This window comes from Neoarius graeffei, chromosome 9 (genome assembly GCF_027579695.1).
Source record: "Neoarius graeffei isolate fNeoGra1 chromosome 9, fNeoGra1.pri, whole genome shotgun sequence".
Lineage (NCBI taxonomy): Eukaryota > Metazoa > Chordata > Actinopteri > Siluriformes > Ariidae > Neoarius > Neoarius graeffei.
The window spans coordinates 16,188,581-16,212,782 of NC_083577.1; the positions used below are offsets into that span (position 1 = coordinate 16,188,581).

At 44.8% G+C, this 24,202-nt stretch overlaps 1 protein-coding gene across 1 annotated transcript in view; it reads left to right on the forward strand.

Moving 5' to 3' along the window:
* Window positions 1-1,275: 1,275 nt before the first annotated feature.
* The window catches only part of LOC132891477 (zinc finger protein OZF-like), a 114,025-nt gene continuing 91,098 nt past the window's right edge, over window positions 1,276-24,202 (forward strand). Inside the window, exons 1-4 of the mRNA XM_060929070.1 lie at window positions 1,276-1,436; window positions 4,451-4,523; window positions 4,642-4,819; window positions 21,092-21,363. Coding sequence (XP_060785053.1) covers window positions 4,461-4,523; window positions 4,642-4,819; window positions 21,092-21,363 — 513 coding nt within the window. The 5' untranslated portion in view covers window positions 1,276-1,436; window positions 4,451-4,460. The remainder of the gene's footprint in view (window positions 1,437-4,450; window positions 4,524-4,641; window positions 4,820-21,091; window positions 21,364-24,202) is intronic.

Genomic DNA, 24,202 nt, shown 5'->3' on the forward strand with positions numbered 1-24,202 from the left:
CAAAGCCCCACTGCGCATGCGCAGAGCACAAAACGTCATTTCTTGGCATTTGAACAGATTTTTGTCCTACATCAGCTGTGCTATAAACGGTGCAGATTAACAGCACGCATTCAATCTTTACTACTTAATCTAACATAACATATTTTCAGTGGAGATTACTTTTAAACGTAAAGATAACTTGAAAGAGAACAAGTTATATTACTTCATTTATTTGAGGCAACAAGTTTCCACCTTTTTTTCAAGTAAGCTTAACTTATTCTTTTTTACAGTGAGTGTAGTATATTCTGGTGGGGTCATTTGAATTGTCAAAACTTCCTACATTCATATGTTAATGTAAAGGCATATTCTGATGGTCATTGAGTTGTCAGAAAGTCCTGCATTCATATATTAAAGTAAAAGAATATTCTGACGAGGTCGTTTGAACTGTCAGAACGTCCTACACTCCTATTTTAATGTAGAAGCATATGTCAGAACACCCTACCGGTACATTCAAACATATTCCGATGGTCATTTGAATAGTCAGAACGTCCTACTTACTGTAGAAGCATATTCTGACGGGGTCATATGAGTTGTCAGAACGTCCTGCGGCGTCATTTGAATTGTAAGAATGTCATACACTCATTTTAATAGAGCAAATGGTACTTGTGAATAGTGACAAAAAAAAACTATTAATTCTACATATTCTGACAGGGTTGATTGAAGAGTCAGAGCGTCCTAGATTCGTATGAATGTAAAAGCATATTCTGACAGAGTCATTTGAATTGTCAGAACGTCCTACATTCATATGAATTCTGACAGGGTTGGTGGACGTTGTATCAATGTAGAAGCATGTTGTTTGCAGAGGGAAAAATCGCGAACTATGACTAAAAGTTAAAGTTGAATCACACTGTAGGATTTCCGGCAATGTAGGACTGTTCGACAGACATGTCTGACATCCCCTCCTACCGTAGGACGCTTCGCGGATGTAGGACCGTTTATCAGAACACCGGCAGGGTGGCAATTCTCTGACCAATGGTGGCCGTGGCCCCCCCGGCCACGCCCCTGCTGCGACCTTCTACGGCGCTGAACACACGCAAGTCTCAAGCATGGCTTTGCCATTTTTATTTATTTCTTTATTTAATACCGTAGACCGCCCGTAATAGCACGTACGGCGGGTTGTGAGTGTGGTTTTGGGTTCGGATAGCGGTTTTCTACCCTGATATTCCACTCCACTCCAGTCCAGGTGGTGTCGGTAACGTGCCCAGTAGCTGCTTCTTCTCTGACAGAAAACATTGGCGAAGAAAAAGCTCCTGTTCGCCTGAATAGCTTTAGCCGACCGAGTTAATTATCACATTAATATATTAATATTTCTGACAGAGTATTGCAGTTAAAAATGAAAGCACGTTATTGTGTCTATTTCTGAGGATTTAAAACCTCATTCTGTTTTAAACCCTGAGGTAAGTTATAATGAAGCTGTGTGGTCGAATCCCAAATAGATCTCTACTTCACAGTTTAAGTGCACTACATTCAGTATGGAATAATGCGGTGTGCACTATATGTAGTGCACTCTTTATCGAAGAAGCAGATATTTGCAGTTCGGCCTTAGCGAGACGTTTTCATGTCGATAACCTGCTTCTTTTTATATTTAAAGTATTTAAATAATTTTAACTTATTCTGAGTCACTCCTTAGGACCAGCTTATGGTGATCAAGATATAAACAATTCGAATAAATTTTACTAACTAACGTAAACCTCTAAAAATATGTTCAGTATTTTTGTTATAGAGCGGCGCCTACAATTATCAACACCTTAACCGTCTTTTGGCCATTGCAAGTAGAAAATACTTTAAGTACGTAAATTGTGCATGAGTAGTTACGCAAACTTCCACTGGGGGAAAAATGAGTTGATTCCCAATTACTTAGTTTATAAGATCACGTGACACCGTTCCACAAGTACTGACACCTTTGTCCACAGTGATTGACACCGTTCCACAATTATCGACATCCAGATGATTATTTATCTAAAAAAAAATCTGTATGCGGTATTAAATTAACAAAACATAGTTTTTATTTAAAATGTGTTGAATATACACATATTTTGTACAAAATCTATTTTATATAAAGATATCAGTGTCAGTGCTTACGTAAATTAAGTATTTCTAATGTTTGTAAACAAATGAACTGTTAATGTTTAACCTGTGTCAAATATTTTTTTACACTTTCTAAGTATTTTTGTAGATCACATTTTGTTTATCATTCGCGGTTGTTTGTGTGAATTTCTAGTTTTGTAGTTTACCAATAAATGTCAACATTGTAACCACATGAAAATCCAGGTCAAAGGTCGCATATCATTCCTCAAACCAAAACTTCATCTTTTTACATCTAAAAATATAAAATGTCTACTGATATTGTAATATGTGGTAGATATTTACAACAAACTGAAAAAAAATTCTGAATGGAATAGAAAAATCTGTATTTCAAGTATGTAATTTTTTATATGCTAGGAATTTAATTTTGGTCCAATTCTATTTATTGCAATAGGATTCCAAATACTCTATAAGCATACTGTTATGAATCATAAAAAAAATTATTAATCACAGCACTTTTACTTTTTAAAAATACTTGATCTACTTCAACAATGTTACACAAAGATCAATACATAACAGTTGTAAATGTCACTTAGGCTACATCCACATGACAGCGGCAACGAGATTTTTTTTTTAGCGGGTAAAAAAAATATCACGTCCACATGGGCAACGGATCAGTAAAATATCGGGTACATATGGCAACGCAACGCTTGCTGAAAACGATGCAATACACATGCCACACCTCTACGTGCACTGTAAGACGGTCCCATCGGAGACACCAGAGCAATAGAAGAAGTAGGATGCATGCGCATAAACCCCTTCTTCTAGTCATGTGGTTGTGACATCATCGTAAACAAATCCGTTCTACTCATCCAGACGACTTCGCAATGGCGCCGTTGCCAGATTTTTCCACTCTGGAAACCGTTCTCAAAAAATATCGTTTTGGGGCACCCAAAACGCCGGTGCCGTGTGGACGCCAGGCCGAAACGATAAAAAATTTTATCGGATTCACCTGAATCCGTTGCCGTGTGGACAGGGCCTTAATTCCACAGGGTGTCGATAATGGTGGACACCGGTGAAAGTGATCACTATTATCGTGTCGATAATAGTGATCACTTTCACCGGTGTCCACCATTATCGACACCCTGTGGAATTAAGGCCCTGTCCACACGGCAACGGATTCAGGTGAATCCGATAAAATTTTTTATCGTTTCGGCCTGGCGTCCACACGGCACCGGCGTTTTGGGTGCCCCAAAACGATATTTTTTGAGAACGGTTTCCAGAGTGGAAAAATCTGGCAACGGCGCCATTGCGAAGTCGTCTGGATGAGTAGAACGGATTTGTTTACGATGATGTCACAACCACATGACTAGAAGAAGGGGTTTATGCGCATGCATCCTACTTCTTCTATTGCTCTGGTGTCTCCGATGGGACCGTCTTACAGTGCACGTAGAGGTGTGGCATGTGTATTGCATCGTTTTCAGCAAGCGTTGCGTTGCCATATGTACCCGATATTTTACTGATCCGTTGCCCATGTGGACGTGATATTTTTTTTACCCGCTAAAAAAAAAATCTCGTTGCCGCTGTCATGTGGATGTAGCCTAAGTGACATTTACAACTGTTATGTATTGATCTTTGTGTAACATTGTTGAAGTAGATCAAGTATTTTTAAAAAGTAAAAGTGCTGTGATTAATAATTTTTTTTATGATTCATAACAGTATGCTTATAGAGTATTATAGTTACCCGAGATGATCAGCAATTTGAGGAAAACCCAGATGTTATCATTGCAGGTAAGCATGGTGGAAAGATCATGGACATGTTTTTACTTCTTAAATGTACAGATATTTCATGATATCCTTGTTGAAACTTACTTTGTAACTAGAGTATTTATAGACTTCTCAAACGCTCGTTTAGATACAAAGTGGCAACTGCCAAATGAAAGAGTAAGAAACAAAGTAAGTTTCAACAAGGATATCATGAAATATCTGTACATTTAAGAAGTAAAAACATGTCCATGATCTTTCCACCATGCTTACCTGCAATGATAACATCTGGGTTTTCCTCAAATTGCTGATCATCTCGGGTAACTAGCTGTGTCATCAGATGATCAAAGGGCAAGGGGGTTTTCCGGTTGATTAATTAACCGATAATAACTGTTGTAACTGAAATTCACCTTTGTAAGATTGTTTGGTTTTTATTGGTAAATCTGAAAAGGTGTTGATAATTATGGACTGTCGATAATTGTAGCTGCCGCTCTAATTTTATTATTTTAGTTTCTTTTTAACAATAAAACGAATTGGCCTCTTGTTTCCTTTTATTTTTATAGACATGTACACATTATTATTATTATTATTATTATTATTATTATTATTTATCCTTGTTTAGAGCTGCTATAATGAATTCAGTAGGAGACAGACAGCACTCCTCCAGGAAGTCTCAGGCTCCTGATCACTCACAGGTAAAGCTTAATGATTTGGTTTGTTTAAAAAAAAAAAGTTTTCGGATTAGCAAACCATATAAACAGATTTATAAATAGTGTAGTTTTTTCTGAATCAGTGTTATTGTTTGATCTTTAGTTGTGTGAAGGCATGAAAATGGAGACTTCAGATGGAGGGACAGCTGATGCATCAGAAATCTGTGTGAAAAAAGAGGAGATGCTGGAACTGAACATCTACAATCATGGAGATGACCTTGACAACACACCTGAAGTTCTCTCCATTAAAGAGGAAGATCCTGATAATAAAGACTACCTCTGTAAGGCTACACTAGAGCTCAGTAACACTCTCACTGATTATTCTACCCTACACACTTGTCTCTTGCACAAATAGTCCAACAGGGGGTTATTTGGTATGTAGCCTCTGTCTCAGATTAGTCACCAAATTGTGACTAAGTGAAACTGAATATTTTTTTAATTGGTAAATTGTGAACTTGCAGGGTTTTTTTATATTTATAGAGGGTGTAATACCTAGGAGTGAGAGAAACTAAATAATTCTTTTTTTATTTCCTTGAAATACATTCCATACATCTCCATTATAAACAGATGATGATCACAGGGCTTGACATTAACTTTTTACTCCACTTGTCTAGTCGGACAAGCAGCAAGATTTTTCCTTTTTCCTGACCATGTATTAACCTGTCCTGACCATAACCTTTTTTATTACTATGTATTTACTAATTCAGTGAAAGGAAAGTGGTTAATAAAGTTTATCAAAAAGCAGGTATAGTTATGATGATCATTATGATTTAATAATTTATAATTTTTCAATAAAACTCAAACTTTAACTGTAACAATAACCCAAATCTATCCAATGCCCCATTATGGTGCATGTGTTGTTATAACCCATTACCTGATCTGCAGTTTTAAGAGTTAGACTCACCCAAATTCAAAGCTACTGGAGGAAATAAAGTTAAATCTTGATTAATCCAGTAAAACTTGAAGTATAAATTAATTTAAAGAAGTGAAATTGAAAGAAAAGGAGTTCAACATGATAAGGGTGACAGAATCACATTGTGAATGAAAACAAACTGTAAGGGAGTTCGGCACTGTTATAAAATTCCCCCGAAATATTTTACGACATTTGTGATGATTGATGTGTACTATACAAAATAAAAATGCAATGAATGTTTGAATGAAATGAAGAGTCACCACAGATATTTATTTTATTGCAGTATTTGAACATAATTTCTCCGATTTTGATGAATTCAGAGTCTGATAATCTATAATTACAACCCCGATTCCAAAAAAGTTGGGACAAAGTACAAATTGTAAATAAAAACGGAATGCAATAATGTGGAAGTTTCAAAATTCCATATTTTATTCAGAATAGAACATAGATGACATACAGTGGAGCAAAAAAGTATTTAGTCAGCCACCAATTGTGCAAGTTCTCCCACTTAAAAAGATGAGAGAGGCCTGTAATTAACCCCGCCGACAGTAGTCGGAGGGGTTATTATTTTCACCTGCGTCAGTCTGTGTGTGTGTGTGTGTATCTGTCTGTCTGTGTGTCTGCAAGATATCTCAAGAACCAATGGATCGATTTGGACCAAATTTTGTACATGTGTTGCCAATCACCCAGGAAGGAAACCATTAAATTTTGGAGGTCAAAGGTCAAGGTCATGGCAGAACTTCGAAATTTTCGCCCAATGTATTTTAATAGGGAAAAGGCGGGGTTTGCACTCGTTAGAGTGTCCCTGTCTAGTTTTCATCATAAGTATACCTCAACTATGAGAGACAGAATGGGGGAAAGAATCCAGGAAATCACATTGTAGGATTTTTAATGAATTAATTGGTAAATTCCTCGGTAAAATAAGTATTTGGTCACCTACAAACAAACAAGATTTCTGGCTCTCACAGACCTGTAACAACTTCTTTAAGAAGCTCCTCTGTCCTCCACTCGTTACCTGTATTAATGGCACCTGTTTGAACTTGTTATCAGTATAAAAGACACCTGTCCACAACCTCAAACGGTCACACTCCAAACTCCACTATGGCCAAGACCAAAGAGCTGTCAAAGGACACCAGAAACAAAATTGTAGACCTGCACCAGGCTGGGAAGACTGAATCTGCAATAGGTAAGCAGCTTGGTGTGAAGAAATCAACTGTGGGAGCAATTATTAGAAAATGGAAGACAGACAAGACCACTGATAATCTCCCTCGATCTGGGGCTCCACGCAAGATCTCACCCCGTGGGGTCAAAATGATCACAAGAACGGTGAGCAAAAATCCCAGAACCACACGGGGGGACCTAGCGAATGACCTGCAGAGAGCTGGGACCAAAGTAACACAGGCTACCATCAGTAACACACTACGCTGCCAGGGACTCAAATCCTTCAGTGCCAGACGTGTCCCCCTGCTTAAGCCAGTACATGTCCAGGCCCGTCTGAAGTTTGCTAGAGAGCATTTGGATAATCCAGAAGAGGATTGGGAGAATGTCATATGGTCAGATGAAACCAAAATAGAACTTTTTGGTAAAAACTCAACTTGTCGTGTTTGGAGGAGAAAGAATGCTAAGTTGCATCCAGAGAACACCATACCTACTGTGAAGCATGGGGGTGGAAACATCATGCTTTGGAGCTGTTTTTCTGCAAAGGGACCAGGACGACTGATCCGTGTGAAGGAAAGAATGAATGGGGCCATGTATCATGATATTTTGAGTGAAAGCCTCCTTCCATCAGCAAGGGCATTGAAGATGAAACGTGGCTGGGTCTTTCAGCATGACAATGATCCCAAACACACCGCCCGGGCAACGAAGGAGTGGCTTCGTAAGAAGCATTTCAAGGTCCTGGAGTGGCCTAGCCAGTCTCCAGATCTCAACCCCATAGAAAATCTCTGGAGGGAGTTGAAAGTTCGTGTTGCCCAGCGACAGCCCCAAAACATCACTGCTCTAGAGGAGATCTGCATGGAGGAATGGGCCAAAATACCAGCAACAGTGTGTGAAAACCTTGTGAAGACTTACAGAAAACGTTTGACTTCTGTCATGGCCAACAAAGGGTACATAACAAAGTATTGAGATGAACTTTTGTTATTGACCAAATACTTATTTTCCACCATAATTTGCAAATAAATTCTTTAAAAATCAGACAATGTGATTTTCTGGATTTTTTTTTTCTCATTTTGTCTCTCATAGTTGAGGTATACCTATGATGAAAATTACAGGCCTCTCTCGTCTTTTTAAGTGGGAGAACTTGCACAATTGGTGACTGACTAAATACTTTTTTGCCCCACTGTATCAAATGCTTAAACTGAGAAAATGTATCATTTAAAGAGAAAAATTAGGTGATTTTAAATTTCATGACAACAACACATCTCAAAAAAGTTGGGACAAGGCCATGTTTACCACTGTGAGACATCCCCTTTTCTCTTTACAACAGTCTGTAAACGTCTGGGGACTGAGGAGACAAGTTGCTCAAGTTTAGGGATAGGAATGTTAACCCATTCTTGTCTAATGTAGGATTCTAGTTGCTCAACTGTATTAGGTCTTTTTTGTCGTATCTTCCATTTTATGATGCGCCAAATGTTTTCTATGGGTGAAAGATCTGGACTGCAGGCTGGCCAGTTCAGTACCCGGACCCTTCTTCTATGCAGCCATGATGCTGTAATTGATGCAGTATGTGGTTTGGCATTGTCATGTTGGAAAATGCAAGGTCTTCCCTGAAAGAGACGTCGTCTGGATGGGAGCATATGCTGCTCTAGAACCTGGATATACCTTTCAGCATTGATGGTGTCTTTCCAGATGTGTAAGCTGCCCATGCCACACGCATCACACATCACACACATCAATGCAACCCCATACCATCAGAGATGCAGGCTTCTGAACTGAGCGCTGATAACAACTTGGGTCGTCCTTCTCCTCTTTAGTCCGAATGACACGGCGTCCCTGATTTCCATAAAGAACTTCAAATTTTGATTCGTCTGACCACAGAACAGTTTTCCACTTTGCCACAGTCCATTTTAAATGAGCCTTGGCCCAGAGAAGACGTCTGCGCTTCTGGATCATGTTTAGATACGGCTTCTTCTTTGGACTATAGAGTTTTAGCTGGCAACGGCGGATGGCACGGTGAATTGTGTTCACAGATAATGTTCTCTGGAAATATTCCTGAGCCCATTTTGTGATTTCCAACACAGAAGCATGCCTGTATGTGGTGCAGTGCCGTCTAAGGGCCCGAAGATCATGGGCACCCAGTATGGTTTTCCGGCCTTGACCCTTACGCACAGAGATTCTTCCAGATTCTCTGAATCTTTTGATGATATTATGCACTGTAGAAGATGATATGTTCAAACTCTTTGCAATTTTACACTGTCAAACTCCTTTCTGATATTGCTCCACTATTTGTCGGCGCAGAATTAGGGGGATTGGTGATCCTCTTCCCATCTTTACTTCTGAGAGCCGCTGCCACTCCAAGATGCTCTTTTTATACCCAGTCATGTTAATGACCTATTGCCAATTGACCTAATGAGTTGCAATTTGGTCCTCCAGCTGTTCCTTTTTTGTACCTTTAACTTTTCCAGCCTCTTATTGCCCCTGTCCCAACTTTTTTGAGATGTGTTGCTGTCATCAAATGAGCCAATATTTAGCATGAAATTTCAAAATGTCTCACTTTCGACATTTGATATGTTGTCTATGTTCTATTGTGAATACAATATCAGTTTTTGAGATTTGTAAATTATTGCATTCCATTTTTATTTACAATTTGTACTTTGTCCCAACTTTTTTGGAATCGGGGTTGTAGATATTACAACATGGTTATTTTTACACACGCACCTGCTGTACTCGACTTCCCTGGAATTTCGTAAACAATAACACGGCTGGATCACTGAGGTGATTTAACTAGTTTTGTTGGAACTTTATTAATGTAACTCTTGAATAATTGCTATAAAAATGGTGATTTTCAACAAATATTCAACTTGTCCTGTCGGACAGGCAGATGCAGATTTGACTTGTCCGGACCAAACATTTGGTTGTCCCAGACAGTCAGAACTACCGTTAGTGTTGAGCCCCAGATCACCTAAACAAAAAGTGTGGAATAACATATGATTGCTTATGTTGTTATTTAACAATTATTTGCCGAATGCGAGGTGAATATCGGCGAATAATAACTGAGACAAAGTCGAGGTTATTCTTCACTGATATTCACTGAGCCTGAGGTGGATAATTGTTTTAGTATAAATACACAGGTGATTATTATAATAAATAAATTGTATTTAAAAAATCATTTATTTCAGTCTTCAAAAGTGACATGCAAATGTAATGCGTGCAGGCTTCTAACTTATCTGTACCGAGTCACATAAAATACTTTGTTTTGAAATAGACAAAATAAATCACAATTCCACCTTACCTTTGAATAGTTTTAGACCAAACTTTCTAGCATCTTTAGTGCTTTGAGGAACAGCATTTTATTTCATAATTTGTAATTCTTCCTCGCTTATGGTGACGACACACTTGGCCACCATTTTGCCGAGTCACTGGAGGGGATTATTGAGAAATAATCCAAATCTCTTAACCAGTCAGCACGCGTGATTTCCTACAATCACCTCTATATTTATACTAAATAAAAATAATCTATGCCAGAGTGATTTATTTTCATATAACAACATAGTGCAGTGTCTTATTCCCCTTATACTGCAGTGATTTACCTACAATTAAATCTTATTTTTTAACAAATGACACATTGCACATTTTACATGTTTATAATTGCATTTAATGTTACAGGATGTCTGTGTTTCTGTTCTCATATTGCAGCTATAAACAGTTATCCTCTCTAGCCACTCCTGTGCTCGCTCTTGAAGTTAATGAGACAAAATATGCAGCTTCTCATGTGTCTGAGAAACCAGAATGCTCAAACTCCTCTGTACTGAAAACTGTTCCATCTCAGGAAACTTATGGACTAATACCTGGGACTCCTTCCATAGATGTTAAAGTGCTAGTTTTAAGGGAAATTACATCATAAAATCCTGGGCTTTCTGTGTGTGATATGCTCAAAAAGGTTGTAAAGTCACCGATAAATAAAAACTTGGTTCGAAAAATAATTTTTTTGCATTTGAATTCTGTTCCAAAAATCACTAAAAGTTTGTCCGCCATTATTAGATCACAGCGATTCACAGGCCAGTGGCGCTGCATGTGACGTCATATGTACCACTGCCTTCTTTTGTGTCCACGCAGACTCTATACTATTCTCTGCAATGGCATGCGTTCTTGATATCGATTCATTTGAAAAAGAAAATGAAAGCTCTTCAAATTCGCCCTCAATCTTTGGTTGGTTGTCTGAGGACGCTTTAGCCATGGAGTAAGAAGCGGATGAATATGCAAGCCAAGTCACTTGTGAAGAAGAGCAACAACTGCTTGAGTGGTTTTCTGGAACCCAGGAAGTTAATACATGGTACAAATCATAGTTTGCTTTTTTTTTTACTGATTTGGTGTTCAACTTTCACAGTTATAATAAAGCAGTATCTCTTTGTAATTGTCATCTTTGTAACCTCACTTGGTAGGCACAAGGCTAAATAATGGCAGTAATTAGGTACTTTCACTTTTTTTCCACTTTTTCACTTTCATCTTGCGCAAGTGTACAAAATTAACGGCGCACATACGAGAGTCCGCTCAGCGTGTGTGCGGTCTGAAACGTGCCCGAGAGTCCAGCTGATGCACATGCCACGGCGCGCAGGTGTGACAGGAAGATCATAGGTTTTGGAATTTTGAAAAAAATCTTTTATGGTTGCAGAGATATGGTGATTTTGTTAAAAATAAATAACGGTAATTGCGTGTTGACCTCCCCCACAACCCCCCCCCCCCCCCCCCCCCCCTTAACGTAGCACAAAATAGAAAGGATCTGCATGGTCCTAATTGGTACTGTTAGAACCAGAAAAGGTTGTAGTTTTATGAGCAGCTTAGTTTTGGAGATGAACCCTCACAAATTCCTGGCTGTTGCATGCTTGCTGTGCGCAATGTGTATGGCACAATGCGCCATTCACTCCTGCCAGCTCCAGCACTAAAAATGAAAGTGCCTCATTGCTGCCATTATTTACCCTTGTATAAAACTTCAGAACTGCTATCAGTGAAAAGGATAAAAGAATAAGGACAACTAATAAATTCAAGCAACAGGCTAAACACAAGCTTGACAAGCGGTGAGCACTTTGGGATGGCGCTTCTGACTTCTGTTTCCAGATCGTAGGAACTGCTCTGCATACCAGATGTCGCTCAAATCCTTCTTTGTGAATCTGTCTCACAAATTTATCTTTTTCAAAATGTATGGAGCGGACACCAAACCATCCTGTCGGCTTGAAGTTACTTCTCTTTGTCCATATAAATCGAACCCATTCCTTCCGTAAGTGTCCTGCCGACTTTGGGCTCTAATGGATCAAAATTCCAGTTTTTTCTCGGCTACACTTGAACAGCCTTGAATGACACACCTCTTAGGAGGCATGCTTTGGTTTTAGTTTTGTTGTGGAATTAAAAAAAAAAATCATTAAAAACATTCCACTTTGCAAAGCAGATGAAGCCAGAAATGCCGTGAACTTTCAAGCGTTGCGCATATGATGTCACTTCCTTTGAATTAACAGTAACTTACCAGGAACGCATTTGTGTAATGGTGGACTCAAAGAGCCAAACTTTACCAGCTAAATAGAACATGTTCCCAGTCTCCTATTAAAATACAATTTAGACAGTATACTATTTAATATGTCTAATTTTATAAGGTGTAATTTCCAGTGGTGATGTCATTTTCGTAAGACTAGCACTTTAAACAGACATCTCTTAACATCTTCACCACATTAATCATTCTAGGTTGTTGGTTTATTTTTCTTTTTTCCCCACCCATTTTTTTCCCCAATGCCGTCAACTACTAGTATCCACCCACCAGCCAGGTCTCTCTAATCATTAGGGTGAAGGCTAACACATGAATGAATGAATGAATGAATGAATGAACCCTTTATTATAACTAGTCACAAGTACCAGCGAAATTGACCATCAACCTGTCCTTACATACACACAAGGGGGAGTAACAGGACAGGAAGACAGGGATGAAAAGAAAAAATACAGAGTAACATGAGGAGAGGGGAGGAGAAAAAAAGCAACCCCCACACTATGCTCCTGTGAGGAGTACAGTGTGGGAACATTAAAAAACCTCAGCACATAAGCACAAAATAACACAAGTACACTTTACAACATGAAAACTTGGGACTTGGGGGGGAGGGGGGGCGATCACAGGTGGGGGGGGAGGGGAGGAGGTGGGGGGGAGGGGAGGAGGTAGAGGTAACCCAGCGCAAGCAAGCAGCCATCCGCTCCTGCAGCCATGATGGCGCTGGTCACGCACCCGCTTGTCACACTGGGGGTGAAGCAGCGACCGTGGGAAGAGGGGAGAGGAATATGAGAGAGTCTAACAGCAGTGACCTCTGGGGGGAATTGTTTCTCCAGCAATGGCCTTGGCCAAGGCCAGTGCTGTCGAAGGGAGCCAAAAGCAGATAAGATTGGGCTTGTTTGGGTTGAGCAGACGCATTCCTTTACATGACTACTCTGATTGTCCATACTGGCCTCTCGAATCCATTTTCCTCTGCAAAGCCAAAAGGTTCTCCATGATGTTATCCATGTTGTGGTTCAAGTTCTGAATAGCCACAGTCTGAGTGCCGACAGCTCTGCCCACTGCTTCAATCATGTCAGGTAGCTTTATGGGGCTTTGAACAGCTGTCACCGTTTTCTGATTTCCTCGATAAACCAGGGCAATGCCTAATCCAATCAGCAAAAGTCCTGTAATCATGGTTCCGAATAGGTAGATGTCTTCAGTGTCCTCCACAGAAAGAACCGCCAGGCACACGACCCGCCACCAGTCCCACGCATCCATCATGTAGCCAGCTGCGAACGTTCCGGCAGGACAGTCTGGTTCCCCCGAACCCAGGCTTCTCGTCAAGAAGATTGTTTCAATTGTGTGAAGAGACCAGTTTATCAATTCCATGGTTTTTAGTTTATAGAGCAGTGTGGAGAGAGTCTCTCAAAAGTATAGACACTAGACAGACGAGACAGCAGAAGCAGGAAAGATAAGGGAAGGGAGAGACAGAGAATGCGACCGCCTTCCACGAGAGCACGGAGAAGAACAACATGCTTCCTTCACGACATGTGAAGCCAGCCAACCTCATCTTTTCCAGTGCTGCTCATGCTACATCATGGGACAACAAAGCACACTCAGAGGAAAGCACTATATGGTTTCTTCCCCACGTGCATGAGCTCACAGCTGGCCACAATTGGCTGTGATTAATAGGGGACAGAGAGTATGTCCCTTTGTATGCCCCTGGAATGGGTTGTTCAACCAGCACATATGGGTGTGATGGTCAGGCGTCCAAATATCTGAATTTGTAGACAGACTGAGGGGCATCACAGTGACACAGCTTCAGGACCTCATAGCTTCAGGGTCTTGGATTCGATCCTGAGCTCATGCCTCTGTGGAGTTTTGCAAGTTTTCCCCATGTCCACGTGGGTTTCCTCCTGAGTCCACTTGTTTCTTCCAGAGACAGGCAAATTGGCTTTGCCAAGGTTGCCACTTAGTGTGAATGAGTGTGTGAATGTGTGGGTGCATGATGCCCTGAAATAGACTGGTGTGTGTAGACTGGTATATTCAGGTTTACTCCTGATATGGGCATGGCCTAAAACAATTTTTAAATTGCATATGAATCCTACAAAGATGCCACTAGAAAAATGCTTTGATCTATAAATGCCAGAACTGTCAGCATGATCAAATAGAGAAGTGCATGGGACTTATTTATTCTGCATACACAGTTATTTTTGTTTGTACCTGCTTGTGATTTCCTAGCACATTTAGTTGGTTCTGTTTCTCAAAATATAAACAAACAAGTAGCCTAATTTAAAACAACCATGACCCTGACCAGGCAGTTTCGAAGGATGCAGTAAATACATCACACAGCATTTCATATTACATTACATTACAGGCATTGAGCAGATGCTCTTGTCCAGAGTGATGTACAACAAGTGCAGAGGTGCTGAACTTCTGGACAAGAAAGTTCTAGTGCCAACTGTACAAGTGACAGAATAACATCTAATGTAATATTCTGTTGAAGTAACAACAATCAGCAAACAGCCAAGGAAAACAAGCCAACCATAAAAATTAGCTGAAGAGTACAGCAAAATATAGAAAAATTAAAACCCCAATGGCTAACACGAAGTCATCATGACCAGGCTAGACAGTACACAGCCTGGGTTGGTCAAGACAGCTACATGATTTACACAGTGGGCAGGGGAGAGGTGCAGCATGAAGAGGTGGGTCTTCAGTCTGTGGTTGAAGGTGGTCAGGGAGTCTGCAGTTCTGACCTTAATGGGAAGGTCATTCCACCAATGGGGAGCCAGGACAGACAGCAGTCTTGAGCGGGCTGGGCAGGAGCAGAGAGGAGTTGTCGTCAGGCGACCAGAAGCAGTGGAGCATAGGGATCTGGTTGACATGTAGGGTCAGATCAGTCTCTGGAGGTATGCTGGACCTGACCTCTTGACTGCCTGGTAAGCTAGCACCAACATCTGAAATTTGATGTGAGCTGCATCAGACAGCTAGTGAAGGACAGCAAGCAGAGGGGTAGCATGGGAGGAACAAAGGAGGTTGTAGACCAGGCGGGATGCAGTGTTCTGGATAAACTGCAGAGGTCTGGTGGCAGATGCTGGGAGGCCATTGAGGAGAGAGTTGCAGTTGTCCAAGTGGAAGAGGATCAGTGCTTGGACTAGGAGCTGAGTAGAGTAGGTGCTGAGGAAGGGGTGGATTCTTTGAATGTTGTAAAGGAAGAATCTGCATATCCAGGTGTGGCAGCGGGGGCGTGGTCAAGTGCCGGTCTGTGACAGGAGGGCGGAGCAAGGGAAGGTGAGTGGCAGAATCACTACACCTGACGGTAATTAACCTGTTTGTGTGTCTTCCCAGTAACTGCGCCCTATTTAAGGAGACAGAGGGAGAGCAGAGGAGAGCTCTTCCAGGGACGAGAACACAGCGTGTGTGTGTGTTACCTGAAATATTGTTAAACTGAAAAGTCTGGCAATAAAGCCTGTTCCTTACCTGAAGCTTTGTCCTGCCGTCCTCTGTGCTCCACCTACACCTAAGGGACATTCTACAGTGGTGCTGAAACCCGGGAAAAGGTGGAGCACCAACCCAGCAGCCCCATGGAATCCTCCCCGTTCACCGACCTGGTCCACGCCCTCGCCACGGCTCAGCAAAGCCAGCACCAGGCGCTCGTCACGCTCCGAAAGGAACAAGAGCGGCACTTCGAAGCCCTGGTGCTGGCCCAGCAGGAAGATCGCGAGGTGTTCCGGCATCTCCTCGCGTCGGCGGGGTCCACCAGCGCCCCGGCCGCGGGCCCGTCTCCCCTCACTGTGACCAAGATGGGCCTGCAGGACGACCCCGAGGCGTTCCTCACATTGTTTGAACAGGTCGCCGAAGCCTCAGGGTGGCCGATGGAGCAGCGCGCGGCGCGCCTCCTCCCCCTCCTGATGGGAGAGGCACAGCTGGCCGCGCTACAGCTCCCCGCTGACCGCCGGCTGGCCTACGCAGACCTCCGCCGGGCCATCCTCCAGCGCGTGGGGTGCACACCAGAACAACAGCGCCAGCGCTTCCACGCGCTGCGATTGGAGGAAGTCGGCCGGCCGTTCGCATTCGGCCAGCAGCTCCGGGACGCCTGCTGGCGGTGGCTGAGGGCCGACGATCGCGACGCTGAGGGAGTCATCGATCAGGTGGTACTGGAGCAGTTCATTGCCCGCTTACCAGCCGGAACCGCGGAGTGGGTCCAGTGCCACCGCCCAGCGTCGCTGGATCAGGCAGTAGGACTGGCGGAGGATCATTTGGCGGCTGTTCCGGCGGCAGGACAGCCGACGACGTCTTCTCTTCTCTCCTCTTCTCTCTCCCCCTCCACCTCCCGTCCTCGCCCCATTCCCCCACCACGGAGACGGGGGCCGGCTCCACCCCAGCCGGCCCGCCGCACCCGTGGTGCCCTCCTGTTTCTCCCTTCTGTGTCTGTCTCTCCCCCCCCCTCAGGTGAGTGAGCCCCAGAGCACTGGTGCAGATGGAAAGCCCGGGCCGGTTTGCTGGCGCTGCAGGGAGCCGGGCCACCTGCAACAACAGTGCGCAGCAATGGAGGTGGGCACGGTGGTACGGATCCCCGACGCGCCAGAGGCTGCCCTCGATCGGGCCGGAGTGTATCGCATAACGGTGAGTGTCCAAGGGGCTACATATCAGGTGTTGGTGGATTCTGGTTCCAATCAGACCTCGATCCGCCAAAGCCTGGTGCAAGACGAGGCATTGGGGGGAGCACAGGGGGTGAAGGTGTTGTGTGTGCACGGGGATGTTCACAGCTACCTTTTGGTGTCGGTCCACATATTTTTCAGAGGGGAAAAATCTATAGTAAAGGTGGTGGTTAATCCTCGCCTTACCCACTCTTTAATTTTGGGGACTGATTGGCCGGGATTTCGGGGTTTAATGACGCGCCTAGTAAAGAGTGGGTCCTGCCATTTGACAGGGGGAGGTCCCGGTGTCACTTTGGCTGGAGCTGCTGTCGCAGAGCCGTCTACGTCGTCATCGCGACAGAGTGAGGAGCTGCCGGCTCCTCCTCTTTCTGTTGGGGAATCCCTCGCGGATTTCCGATTAGAACAATCGCGAGACGAGACTCTGCGGCATGCGTTTGACCAAGTGAGAGTAATCGATGGTCAAACGCTCCAGCCGAACGCCACCCCGTCCTTCCCCTATTTCTCTATTATAAAGGATAGATTATACCAAGTGACGCAGGACACTCAGACGAAAGAGCGAGTCACACAGCTTTTAATTCCAAAGAGCCGCCGGGAATTGGTATTCCAGGCGGCTCACTTTAATCCCATGGCTGGACACCTATGGCAGGATAAGACACTAGCCCGAATAATGGCCCGATTCTATTGTCTGGGGATTCGCGGCGATGTCTGTAGGTGGTGTACGGCGTGCCGCGAATGCCAATTAGTAAATCCAGCAGCCATTCCAAAAGCGCCTTTGCGCCCTCTACCTCTAATCGAGACCCCGTTCGAAAGAATTGGGATGGATCTCGTCGGGCCATTAGATCGGTCAGCACGAGGGTACCGCTTTATATTAGTCCTGGTGGACTATGCAACGCGATACCCGGAAGCAGTGCCTCTGCGCAATATCTCCGCACGCAGTATTGCGGAGGCACTCTTCCGCGTCATCGCCCAAGTTGGAATCCCGAAAGAGATTCTGACTGATCAAGGCACTACGTTTATGTCACGGACACTGCGCAAACTGTTTGGGTTATTGGGGATTATTCCGATCCGCACCAGTGTGTATCACCCACAAACGGACGGTTTAGTAGAACGGTTCAACCGCACCCTGAAGAATATTATTAAAAAATTCGTAAGTGAGGACGCACGTAATTGGGATAAGTGGCTCGAACCCTTGCTGTTCTCAGTGCGAGAGGTCCCCCAAGCCTCCACGGGGTTCTCCCCGTTCGAATTGTTATATGGGCGTAAGCCGCACGGCATCCTAGACGTGCTGCGGGAAAATTGGGAGGAGGGACCTTCACAAAGCAAAAACGAAATCCAATACGTTATGGACCTGCGCGCAAAACTCCACATTCTCACCCACCTAAATCAGGAGAATTTGCGGCAGGCCCAAGAACGGCAAGCCCGCCTGTACAACAAGGGTACGCGCCTTAGAGAGTTCAATCCGGGAGATAAGGTACTCGTACTGTTGCCCACGTCGAGCTCCAAATTGATCGCCAAGTGGCAAGGACCCTTTGAGGTCACACGGCGAGTCAGGGACGTCGACTATGAGGTGAGGCGAACGGACAGGGGTGGGGCGCTACAGATTTATCACCTCAATCTGCTTGAACTCTGGAACGAGGAGGTCCCCGTGGCGTTGGTGTCGGTAGTTCCGGAGAAGGCGGAGCTGGGGCCGGAGGTTCAAAAAGGGACATTGGCATCACGTACCTCTCCGGTCCCCTGTGGAGACCACCTCTCCCCGGCCCAACTCACGGAGGTCGCCCAGTTGCAGGCCAAGTTTTCGGATGTGTTCTCGCCCCTGCCCGGTCGCACTAACCTCATAGAGCACCACATAGAGACGCCCCCGGGGGTGGTAGTGCGTAGCCGCCCTTACAGGCTACCCGAACACAAAAAAAAGGTGGCTCGGGAAGAACTTCAGACCATGCTCGAAATGGGCATCGTCGAGGAGTCCCACAGTGACTGGAGCAGCCCGGTGGTCTTGGTCCCCAAAGCCGACGGGTCGGTCCGGTTCTGTGTGGACTATAGAAAAGTCAACGCGGTGTCTAAATTCGACGCGTACCCAATGCCTTGTATTGACGAGCTGCTCGATCGACTAGGCACGGCTTGCTTTTATTCGACACTGGATTTGACGAAGGGATATTGGCAGATCCCCTTGACTCCACTATCCTGGGAAAAAACGGCCTTTTCCACTCCGTTCGGCTTACACCAATTCGTCACACTTCCTTTTGGGCTGTTTGGGGCGCCTGCTACGTTTCAGCGTTTGATGGACAGGGTCCTCCGGCCCCACGCCACCTACGCGGCCGCATATCTGGACGATATAATCGTTTATAGTAACGACTGGCAGCGGCACTTGCAACACCTGAGGGCCGTCCTTAGGTCGCTGAGGCGGGCGGGGCTCACTGCCAACCCGAAGAAGTGTGCGATTGGGCGGGTGGAAGTACGGTATCTGGGCTTCCACTTGGGCAACGGGCAGGTGCGTCCCCAAATTAATAAGACAGCAGCGATTGCGGCCTGCCCGAGGCCCAAGACCAAAAAGGGGGTGAGACAGTTCCTGGGGCTGGCTGGCTATTATCGTAGGTTTATACCTAATTATTCGGACGTCACCAGCCCGCTGACTGACCTCACTAAAAAGGGGGCACCAGATCCGGTCCAGTGGACGGAGCAGTGCCAGCGGGCTTTCTCTGAGGTAAAGGCTGCACTGTGTGGGGGGCCACTATTACACTCCCCTGACTTTTCTCTCCCTTTTGTGTTGCAGACCGACGCATCGGACAGAGGGCTGGGGGCGGTGTTGTCCCAGCAGGTGGAGGGGGAGGACCGCCCCATCCTGTACATTAGCAGGAAGCTGTCGGTGCATGAGGGGCGCTACAGGACTATTGAAAAGGAATGTCTAGCGATCAAGTGGGTGGTCCTCGCCCTCCGTTACTACCTGCTGGGGCGCCCTTTCACCCTCTGTTCGGACCACGCGCCCCTCCAGTGGTTCCACCGCATGAAAGATGCCAACGCGCGGATCACCCGTTGGTATCTGGCACTCCAACCCTTCAATTTCAAGGTGGTCCACAGGCCGGGGGCGCAGATGGTCGTGGTGGACTTCCTCTCCCGCCAAGGGGGAGGAGTCGGCTGCGGGCCGGACGGCCGCCCGGCCTGAGTCGGGCGGTGGGGGTATGTGGCAGCGGGGGCGTGGTCAAGCGCCGGTCTGTGACAGGAGGGCGGAGCAAGGGAAGGTGAGTGGCAGAATCACTACACCTGACAGTAATTAACCTGTGTTTGTGTGTCTTCCCAGTAACTGCGCCCTATTTAAGGAGACAGAGGGAGAGCAGAGGAGAGCTCTTCCAGGGACGAGAACACAGCGTGTGTGTGTGTTACCTGAAATATTGTTAAACTGAAAAGTCTGGCAATAAAGCCTGTTCCTTACCTGAAGCTTTGTCCTGCCGTCCTCTGTGCTCCACCTACACCTAAGGGACATTCTACACCAGGTCACTGCAGCGATGTTCACCAGAGAGGAGAGTCTGTCGTCAAACACCACCAGGTTCTTTGCACTGGATGAAGGTGATATAGAGCTGTCCCCCAGGGAGATGATGAAGTCCAAGGGTGGAGAGGATGGAGTGGGAATGTAGATCACCTCCGTCTTGCCTGGGTTGAGCATCAGATGATGGCTGTCCATCCAGGTCTGGATGTCACACAGGCAAGCAGAGATGCGAGCGGAGACCTATGTGTCAGAAGAAGGAAAAGAGAGAAACAACTGAGTGTTATGAGCATAGCAGTGGTAGGATAGACCAGAGATAATCAGGCCGAGAGACTGGGTGTAGAGGGAGAAGAGAGGCAGACCAAGGACTGAACCTTGGGGGACACCAATGGTAAGTGGCCGCGGTGCCAATACTGTACCGGCCCAGGAAACCTGGAAGGAGCTACCAGAGAGGTAGATCTTGAACCAATCCAGGGCTGTCCCACAGAGCCCCAGTGCTGATAGGGATGATAGGAGGATGGGGTGATCAATGGTGTCAAATGCAGCAGATGCAGATGTCTGCATATTAATGAACACAGTTTTGTTTGTCCTTCAAGCTTCATATCTGACCACTTGTTTTTGCCCACATTAAAGTAAAATCTTGTGTAAATTTTTTTTTCGTCCTGTATGATCTCGGTCCTGATCCATACCTCACGTCTCAACCAGATGCTGTGTGGACCATTCTCGCAAGCTTTCTTAGACAAATTTTTTTTATACAATTCTAATGTACATGTTCTTAGATACATGCACACATTTGGGCATCATTATTTCCCATTGTGTTTTTTCTACACCCAGATTGTGAGGTTTGCAAATCCTCCTTCTTCAACAAGTGTGAGGTTCATGGACCGCCCCTCTTCATCCCTGATACTCCAGTTCCCTTGGGAGTCCCGAACCGAGCCAGACAAACTCTTCCTCCTGGACTAGAGATTCAGAAGTCCGGTGTTCCTGACGCAGGCCTGGGAGTGTTTAATAAGGGAGAGACTGTTCTAGTAGGTGCGCACTTTGGACCCTACCAAGGAGAATTGGTAGACAGAGAGGAAGCCATGAACAGTGGATACTCCTGGGTGGTGAGTGTGTTATAAAGATTTTTAATACTTGCATATTTTTTAAGCAGCAAAATGTAACCACTGGATGATGGTAACTCCAATTAGTATCAAATTCTTCTTGCCAGTGATATGTGGAGATACATTAAACACACTTTCAGGTTCGTCAAACTGCTTGTAACTTACTGGTATTTGTACAGTTCACTGTAAACTCTATCCAGAGATATACTGTTTGTTTGTTTGTTTGTTTTTTCATAAAAAGTAACTAACTGATTTGCGAAAATGAACCGCTGGAAAAAATGTGTGGGCTTATTGTGAGGACTGTTACCTAAAAGATTTCATGTAAATTAATAGTGGAGCTCCTTGTGCATGAACCATAACTATAGTAATGATGTAAAGTGAAAGCGCTGGTTTACTGCTGTCCACCAGGCACCCAGCAGAGTCACACCATAATAAATGTTGTGGTGCTGTTTCTGGTGCATAGTATGTGGTGTCAAAGAAAGGAATAAATATGTATTTGTATCCGAGATGCATATCTCATTATTGGTATCACTGTCACAAGACAGTGCAGCAATTTGCTGACATGAAATACACTACACAATTTGATGGTTCATATGCTATAATATTATTCTATTCAAGTTGATTTTATGCCCTTGCAAATATTTTACTCATACACTCATTGGGAGCTCCACTTTTAGGCTGTGCCTATATGTATGTCACGCCACAGGATTTTTGTACCAGATACTCTGTTTACAGAACACGTAGAAACGACGTTGAAAAGCACACAATATTTTTCACCATTTTTGCAGGCTGATTCAGTAACTATCAACTAATAATTGCCTCAGTAGCACCCCTATGGGATACATTTACCACTTTTATGGTGCTTTTCAGGGGCGGCACGGTGGTGTAGTGGTTAGCGCTGTCGCCTCACAGCAAGAAGGTCCGGGTTCGAGCCCCGTGGTCGGCGAGGGCCTTTCTGTGCGGAGTTTGCATGTTCTCCCTGTGTCCGCGTGGGTTTCCTCCGGGTGCTCTGGTTTCCCCCACAGTCCAAAGACATGCAGGTTAGGTTAACTGGTGACTCTAAATTGACCATAGGTGTGAATGTGAGTGTGAATGGTTGTCTGTGTCTATGTGTCAGCCCTGTGATGACCTGGCGACTTGTCCAGGGTGTACCCCGCCTTTCGCCCGTAGTCAGCTGGGACAGGCTCCAGCTTGCCTGCGACCCTGTAGAACAGGATAAAGTGGCTAGAGATAATGAGATGAGATGAGATGGTGCTTTTCAATGCTGTTTCTACGCATTCTTTAAACAGAGCATCTGATACAAAAATCCCATGGCAACACACACACACACACGTATATATTATATATAAAATATTAAATTTAGTTTTTTATTTACAAACATGCATGCGGCACGGTGGTGTAGTGGTTAGCGCTGTCGCCTCACAGCAAGAAGGTCCGGGTTCGAGCCCCGTGGCGGACGAGGGCCTTCCTGTGCGGAGTTTGCATGTTCTCCCCGTGTCTGCGTGGATTTCCTCCGGGTGCTCTGGTTTCCCCCACAGTCCAGAGACATGCAGGTTAGGTTAACTGGTGACTCTAAATTGACTGTAGGTGTGAATGTGAGTGTGAATGGTTGTCTGTGTCTATGTGTCAGCCCTGTGATGACCTGGCGACTTGTCCAGGGTGTACCCTGCCTTTCGCCCGTAGTCAGCTGGGACAGGCTCCAGCTTGCCTGCGACCCTGTAGAACAGGATAAAGCATCTAGAGATAATGAGATGAGATTTACAAACATCTATAAAAGGAAACACTATAAAATATCTATAAAAGAGAGCTGAAAATTACAAAATGAACAAATAAAAAAGTGCCTCCTCGGCTTAAATGTTCTGTTCATGAAGCTCAGACTTAATTGCCTTAATTTTCTTTCTATCAAATCATTAACCTGAAACAACTTCTTGTTCTTCTACAAGCTGCTCCTGCTTCTCTCCGGGGTCACTGCAGCAGACAATCGTCTCCAGAGATCGTGGTCCATGTCATCCTCTCTCACAGACTTGATAATCTACATATGTTCCTTGATGTTGTCCCTCCACCTCCTGTTCGGTCGGCCCCTTTTTCTCCTTCCTGGCAATTCCATGTTCATCACTCTCTGTCCAACATATTCTCTCTCTTTTCTCACCACATGTCCATACCATCTCAGCCTTGATATTCTACATCTTGTAGTGATGTTTTGTACTCCCAAAGACTCACGCACCCTCTCGTTCCTCACATGGTCTCTCCTCGTCCATCCACATGCCTACCTACACATCCTCGTTTCTGTCACTTCTAACTGTCTCTCTTGCTTTGCTGTCAGGGGGACTGTCTCCATTGTATAAAGCATTGCTGGTTGCACCACCTTACTGTAGATCTTTCCCTTTACTTTTGATGGAACTTTCTTATCACACAGCACACCTGACATCATCTTCCAATTCCTCCACCCAGACTCGACTCTTCTTCCGACTTCTCTATCAGATGTTCCATTCTTTGTCAGCATACTCCCAAGGTACTTGAACTCCTGCACTTTCGGCACTTCAGCATTCTGCAGCTATATCCTCTCAGCTTCCTTTCCATGCAGGCATAGGTATTCAGTCTTGGTCCTTTATATCTTCAGCCCTCGCAATTCCAATGCCTCTCTCCACTTCTCAAGGTCTGCTTCCAGTTTTTCTTTGTTGGTAGCATATAGGTCCACATCATCCGCAACCATCATATGCCATGGGGCCCTTTCCCTGACAGGAATGCGCTGAGCGCTGAACCCTGATGAAGTCCCACATCCGCTGGGAATAGCTCAGTGGACCCAGCTGCACAGCGCACTATGGTCTCACTTTCTGTATAC